General features: G+C 41.0%; 1 protein-coding gene across 2 annotated transcripts; it reads right to left on the bottom strand.

Moving 5' to 3' along the window:
- Nucleotides 1-2571: 2571 nt before the first annotated feature.
- On the bottom strand, nucleotides 2572-7625 carry LOC136622007 (C-C motif chemokine 20-like). Of its 2 annotated transcripts, none has more exons than XM_066597961.1 (4): nucleotides 7533-7625; nucleotides 7001-7106; nucleotides 5060-5134; nucleotides 2572-3954 (listed from the first exon to the last, which is right to left on the bottom strand). In XM_066597961.1, the coding sequence occupies exons 1-4, from the start codon at nucleotides 7603-7605 to the stop codon at nucleotides 3891-3893; spliced, it is 318 nt and encodes a 105-aa protein (XP_066454058.1). In that variant the 5' UTR covers nucleotides 7606-7625; the 3' UTR covers nucleotides 2572-3890. The 2 variants fall into 2 exon arrangements, with proteins under 2 accessions (XP_066454058.1, XP_066454068.1); XM_066597971.1 differs by having other exon boundaries at nucleotides 2572-3951.
- Between the last annotated feature and the right edge of the window lie 239 nt (nucleotides 7626-7864).

Genomic DNA, 7864 nt, shown 5'->3' with positions numbered 1-7864 from the left:
AATCATATTTCATCAATATTTTCATATGTATTTACTGTATTTTTATTCTAACAGAGAAGTACTGATCAGTAATTGCCAGTGTGAAGATAGCCTTAAGGCCCAATGTCCACGGGCGGATCGGATTCAGTATGCGGGAGCCCATAGTGGAATTTGACCCTGTCTATGGCCAAGGACACTGTGTTACCTGTCCTGGTCTTCTGCGTGCTGTCCGTGGTCCTCTATTTCCTTGTCTGCAGATGCATGTGGAAGAGCTGGCTGGCACGCATGTGAAGTACATTCTTTCTTTTGGACTCCTGCTTTCCCGTGGAATTCATGGCCTGTCCGCAATTTAATTGAAATGGAGCATGCTGTGATTTGGTTTCCGGACAAAAACGTCCGCAAATCAAATCTGCATGCTTTATTTCATTTGCGGACGCCCATGTTTCCCTATGGGCGGCTTGACTTGCGGATCTTCCTCACGGGGCACAAAGCAAACCCGCCTGTGGACATTGGTCCTAAAGAGAATAAATGGCCTATATTTTACTAATTTAAACCAGATATTGATACATATTCTTTTTTCTCTAATGGGTTATTTTGGCTGAGCTGCTGTTAGAGAGATACTATAAAGCAGCCACAGGGACCACAGAGGACTGCAGTATGCTCATTGATTTTTACAGGAGAGTATTATGACCGTCACCTATTTTGACTGATGGATCCTGTATTATATATATATATATATATATATATATATATATATATATCACATACAAGCCGTGCAGGAAGGGGAAAATAGCCCATGCCACCAACGTGACGGCCATTTTGAAAGCCACCATCTTGGATCCATCTCTAATTTTTACATTGGGAATATAAGTCTGTGATATATCATTCTGGCAGAGAATTTCACGAGGAATAATATCCCATGTTCAGTAGAAAATATTTTTGATTAAAAAAAAACAAAACTCTCTTTAACCATCCAAAACATGTTGTTGCACCATCACCTGCGACATCTGTATGTAGGAGTCCTGTGACTAGAGAATTGGGAATCTCAGTGTAGATTGAGTAGACTGTTTCAGACCATGGGACGCATAGATCCATTATTCTTTTATTACATTTTCTAAATCTACAAATAAAGTACTTGAACTTGAAGTTAAGAAACAGAATGCTAACAAAAGTATCTTATCCGAAGCAGATGTATCGCTCATCATTAATGCAGTGTGCACTCAGCGTAGGTCACGTATGAAACAATTGCATTCACACTCTGCCAACAGACTCAGCAAAGTACAGAAAAATGCCTTGATACTGATTCCTGCCCACGGTGGTGCACACAATCTAATTTATCACATATTTATGAAAAAAGGGCAATCTTCACACAGATGTTTCTCTGCCCATCTCTGAATGCATAATTAAAGTGCTGCAAGACCATCATGTAACTACTGAGCCTCCATGCAATAGGAAGTCACAGTAGGAATTACATAAAAAGCTTAGAAGAAGGACAATGCAATGCAACTCTTCACTGATCAAGTAGAGAAAAATACATCTGGCATTTGATTCTCTACAAAAGATGGAACACATTCAGCTATTGTATTTAGAGGAACTCTCTGGAACTTAAACATTAATAGCCTATTGTTAGGATAGGTCAGCAAGCTTTGATTAATGGAGGTCCTCCTCCAGGATCACTTGAATAGAATGAATGACAGAACCAAGCATGGCCTGCCTTAGCTATGTGCAACCCATACGGCTGCATAGGGTGCCAGTCAGCAGCTTGTAGGGGAGCATCGGGCTGGGGGAGACGTCCTCTCTAGGTTCGACCAGCTAGACCAGCTTGGTTCTGGGACTGTATTTATGTGATGCGTTTGTGTCCGTTGTTGCATTTATGTTATAAAGCTTGGTTCTGGTATTGTGTGTATGTACAGTTAGTCCCCGACTTGCGAACAGGTTCCGTTCCGGGAGCCCGTTCGCAAGTCCGTTTTGTTCGCAAGTCGAACAAATGGTTGTATGGAGGGGATCGCGGGTGGATCCCGCTCCATACAACGTCGGGTGCCGGCTGTTCTTACAGCGGGCACCCGGCGGCAGCAGTTCCGACGAGCCGTGGCGCTTGTCGGAACTGTTAACACTTTAAATACCGCTCTGACAGCGGTATTTAAGGTGTTAACAGTTGTGACGAGCGGCGCGGCTCGTCGGAACTGCTGCCGCCGGGTGCCCGCTGTAAGAAACAGCCTGCGCCCGACGTTCAGGGGGCCCGTACAGCGTCCCATGATGAGATCGCGGGACGCTGTGTGGTTGCTAGGCAGCCGGGAACCTCCTAAAAGGCCCCAGGGCTACCTATGCAGAGTGCCCATCAAGCGCACGGCTTGCTAAGCGCTCTGCATAGACAGCCCTAGGGCCTTTCAGAAGGCCCCCGGCTGCCCAGCAACCGCGATGTGACCGGACAGGCTTCTATCAGGCTTGATAGAAGCTTGTCCGGTCCCTGCACAGTATGATGTAATGCCATAGCATTACATCATACTGTGCAGGACAGATAGTTCGTATCTAGCGAAATTCGTAAGTCGAATGTTCGCAAGTCGGGGACTATCTGTATTGAGATAAGTTTGTCCTGTATTTGTCATTAGCTTGGTCCTGGTGCTGTATTTATGTTATGCGTTTTGTCCTAGCGCTAAATTTAATGTTATGCGATTGGCTCTGGTACCATATTTATTCCTTGAGCTGTTCTGGTGAGGGTATGCTGCTATCTTGCTGCTTTCTATACAAGCAGAATACAGGAAGACTGAGTGCAATTGATATCATTTTTTCGCATTATGGGAGGGGGGCATAAAAAAATGAGCACAAGGTGCCATATAATGCAAGGTCGGCCGGTACCAGACACAGCAGCTCATACTCATAAGCAGCTATGCTTATGTGAACGATGGTCCTGTGGGAGGAGAATGGCCTAAAATGTTAAAATTCCCAGAGATCCCCTCTAAATAAATACATTCCATCTGAGAAGCTGCAATGAACAAGGTCAGTAAGAAATACATTACATATCTTCTGGTTAGAGAGTGCTCATATCATGCAATATAATGAAGTAAAAAACACTAAGCGACCTTTCACACGGGCTGGAATTAGAGCATATGACCAAAATCAGTAGGCTAATGGCGAATTTTGATGTGGAATTGAAAATAGTTTAAAATCTGCCTGCAGTTGCATCGAAATCTGCAGTTAGACCTGTGATGTGGAATTTGTCAGCTGCGGATTTGGTTGTGTCCGGTGTCCTAATTCCAATCCCTGTGAAAGGTCCATTAGGGTGCTTTCACAGTAGATGGAATTAGTCTGCGCGGACATGTTTGCATCACAATGTCATGCCTATGTGGCTTGAATTCCACACCTGTTAACCCTTTCCAATCCACTGCCTGATGTCTGAAGACATTATGATTTAAGGCTGTACAGCTCCGATGTTGGAAGACGTCCGTCAGAGTTCTCTTACTGTATATTGCCATCCTCTCTACAGTCAGATCCTATCCAATGTGTCACCTCATGCAGTACTGGCTTTAGCCAGCATATAGCGCTGGGGAAAAGAGTAAGCCCCCTAGCAAAACCAGGATACAAATTGGATTGGAAAGGGTTAAAATTCCCACGTTTTTAGTTCTGCAAGATTAAATTCTGCAGTGGAAAAGCTCTTGCTGCGGATTTAAGGAGGTCTTGCAAAATTGTTCTAACATACAAGAGATGTAATTCTGCTACTAGCGTCTGCGGAAAAGAAGAAAATAAATTCTACAAGACCTTCCATAGAGTTTATTCCGCAGTTCAAAAATGCAACAAAATCCGCACTAGTTGACAAAATCCGCCTATTCCATCTCGTGTGAAAGCACTCTTAGCAGTCTCTGGAGAATACAGAATTAGCTTATTTTGGAAAGAGAAATATCCGTGTGTGATGTTCAGATTCCGGTAACTTGTGATATGTTCTCTGAGGATTGTCCACTTTTTGCCTCCTTTTTCCTGCTAAGCAAAAATATATCTGCATCAGTAATTGAGTACTGAAGGTTCCCTTTAAAACTGAATAAATACCTGGCAAGTCGAAAAATTAAAAATGTTTATTTATATTTGAGCTTTATTTTCGCCTTTCCTAGTTAAAGTTGACTGATTAGTTCATAAGGCTACAGCCTGTACAGTCTAGACCACATTCCTATAACACTAGTATGCTATGTAGTCTGGGTCATCCCCTATAACAAAAAGTTTTGTTGTGCAGTCTGAAGTCCCCCTATGGCATCAATCCAGCTCTGTAGAACTAGTATAACAAAGTCTGTTCGTCACCTTGTAATTTAGGGTGTAACTGTGCTTTTTGAAAACTTTTGCAATGAAGTCAAACATTTTGATTGTTGGGTGTCCCGATGTTTAGACTCCCACGGAGTCCTCAAATGAAGCAATAGATACCCTCATCCAGTGCTGTCACTGCTTGCTAGCTGAAGACAGGCTTAATAGAAAGTCTATGAGTCCGTCTTCAGCTAGTGAGCAGAGGCAGCGCTCGGATGACTACTTCAGCGCTTCATTTTAGCAATTGGTAGGGGTCTCTAGCGATCAAAACTTTTGACGTGTCCCTATGACATATGAAAAGTTTTTGAAAAGCACCGTTACACTTTAAAGGGGGTTGTCCCATGAAAGCAAGTTATTCCTGATCCATAAGATATTGGCTAACTTGCTGATCAATGGGAGTGCGACTTCTGGAACCATCAGTGATCCTGAAAATAGGGTTTGCAGGTCCCCACGTGAACAGAGTGGTGGTCAAGCATATGAGCTGCCAGTCCAATTATTTCAATGGGACTGCCATAGATAGCTGAGCACTTGTACTTGATAGTCTCCTGTAGTCCCATTTAAGTGAATGGAGTGGCAGCGTGCATATACGACCATTACTCCGTTCATTCCTATATACATCAGTTCCCCTATTGATGGGGCTTCCAGTGGTGGGACTACCACTGATCAACAAGTTATTCCATATTTATACTAAAAGGAAAAGTCACTTTTGCAGGACAATCCCTTTAGTTGCCATTTGAAGCCTTGAAATAGATAGGGATGCAAGCCACTGACAATTGACAAAGTTATTGCTTACTTCAGTTTTCCGATGATGTTCATGACCCATTTGTCTTTGGGATTTGAACAAACTCTAAACTTCTTTGTGATTAATCTGTAAGAGCAGAAAAATAGTATTCAATCGTAATCGACTATACACTATAGTAACAATAATCTAGATGACAATCTAGGGTAATTACAGTAATATGGCAGATCTCCATTTACATGTCTATGTCCTTATACAGTAGAGACTGTATCTGGTAATTCAGCTCATACCAATACAAATGACTAGTACAATACAAGGTCTGAATTATTTCAGCCTTCCAAGTAATTATTTCAATTGGCCATTTACAATCATTAAGATCCTGCTACAAATCGTCATGAGCAGATGATCAAATTAGTACAATTCAGAAAGCAAAAGAAGATTGGGTGTGAATCACACCTAAAGTGGTCAAAGCTATAATAACATTGATCTAAAACAATTAGTGACCATGTATTTCTATGGTTAATGCACGACTGTCTCGAAATAACCATGTACCTGATTACTGTAGCTTGGTACTGTGAATCTAAAGTGTATAGTCATTAGTGAGAATTGTTTGCAACTAAATCATTACCGCTGCAAAATCAAATCTAATCACTCGCCAGCTTGCAAAATGAAATATAATATCTCTAATCATCATTTCTGTTCCATCAATCGTGTAATCAACGTTAAAAAAAAAAAATTCTGAATGGAGTGCTTTAAATAAGATATCACCAGTTACAGCTAAATGTAACCTCTAATGTCAAACTTTTTTCAAACTTTTAGATCTGCATTAACCCTTTGCAATCCAATTTTGGATTCAGGCTTTCCTAGGGGTTTTTTCTCTTTCTGACATTATACAATGGCGCCATCTGCTGGCTAGAGCCAGCACTACGGTATGTGACATGCTGGAGTGGCCCCCAACAACAGAGCGGCCAGTAATATACAGTAAGAATACCCTGCCTGATGTCTTCCGACATCAGAGCTGTACAGCCTTCAATGAGAATGTCTTCAGACGTCAGACAGTGGATTGGAAAGGGTTAATAGTTGATTAGATATGGCACTACTTGTTATTGTTACCGTGTGGCGTTAAAGCTTAAGAGTATGCTGAGATAGTAGAGTCCAACAGATTTTTTTCCGCATCGATTCTACCTCTAAAAACCATGGCAGAAATCAGAATTTGTATCAAAAGTGACATGTTACTTATTTTTTTGCCCATGTGGATTCAATGTTATTCATGGGGGAAAAAAATCCACGTTGTATAGACTACGGTGTGGATTCCCATTGAAATTAATGGGATGCAGATTGGTCATCGAATTTGATGCGGAATCGGCACAGATTCCGTGGCAAATTCAGCAGCAAAAATCTGCCATGAGAAGCTGCATTCACATCTCTGCTGGAAATAGTCGGGAAACAATCGACAGTCAAGAGTCAACAGTCTATGTCCAATGTATTAGCTGAGCCCCTATGATATAGTGGATCAGCTGACTTCTAAGGAAATGTTCACAAACAGCTGATTTACTGAGGATTTTCCACAAAAATTTGCAGCAAATCCACACCAAAATTTCTTTCTTTTAGCCCGCATTCTACTGCATGGTATTATTAACTTTGTACTTTTTTTTTTTTTTTTTGAAACCTGATGAAGGGTCATCATGAGAAACATTGCTTGGTGAATTGTTGGAAAGAATTGCTTTTCCAGGACCTGAATAAACCCCCTTAAAGCAGTACTTTTGGGAGAGTGCTCTACTTTCTTTATTTTGGTCTTACACTTGGAATGGGACAGTGGTCAGTGGTCGACGAACATATACCCACTCATTATTACATCAGAGTAGCGCTGCCTGATTTTTTTGTATTATACAGGCTGTAACAAGATTGGTAACTACTTTTTATGTAGATTATTACTACACAGAAACTGTAAAATGGCAGGTTACTACGGCAGGTATAATTAGGAATGTCACTTACATGATGGCATCAATGTCACACACCTCTGCAGAGTTCTGGATCATGTACCCTTTGACAGCCCGCAGAGGTAACGGCTTCCTTGTATATGTATAACAGCAATCAAATACTAAGGAGACAAAACAAGCAGAATGGATGATACAGGGCATCTTTTTAGCAATATTGGTGACTTAAAGGGGTTGTCCAGATTTCGAAAAAGTATCTATTTTTTGTTTTAAGAAACAGCTCAACTCTTGTCTATATTGCAGTTGACCTTTATGCAATTGAATGGACCCAAGTGGCAATATCAGAAACAGATCAAGAACAAGGATTACTTTTTTCTGGAAAAAAAATAACTATTTTTTAATAAGGTTGGACAACCCCCACATTTTAGTCTAATTGTATTCACTGGGAAAAAAAGTTGATTTTGAGGCATACTTGAAAAGTTTCTATTCTATACAGCTATATTTCTATAATGTCCCATGTTCTCAAGCAATACTGGGCTTATAATACATGATTAAGGTCAATGTACGTTATATAAGTAAACCCCACTCACCTGCTGCATTGGTCAAGGACTGGAATCCCAGCAGTAAGATGCACAGAACACCTAGAGAGCGTACAAAAGACATGATGTACCTCAGTGGTTTTCTATGTGGTACACAAGCGCAGAAGACAGGTAGTTATATAGTTTGTATACAACCACGTTCCACCCACATTTAACCTGAAACTTCCCCATTTACTTTCCACTTTTTGGTCACAAATTTGAAACTAATTGTAAAGGTAACTAAGAAATCACAAGTACAAACAATCCCATGCCTGACTTTGGAACAAGGTGCATTACGTCATGGGCTTATAAAATAATGAAGACAATAAGCAAAAGTTTTCAAA

Source organism: Eleutherodactylus coqui, chromosome 1 (assembly GCF_035609145.1).
Source record: "Eleutherodactylus coqui strain aEleCoq1 chromosome 1, aEleCoq1.hap1, whole genome shotgun sequence".
Taxonomy (NCBI): domain Eukaryota; kingdom Metazoa; phylum Chordata; class Amphibia; order Anura; family Eleutherodactylidae; genus Eleutherodactylus; species Eleutherodactylus coqui.
The sequence above is the reverse complement of the archived record's forward strand: the minus strand, read 5'-3'. Positions and strand labels throughout refer to the sequence as shown.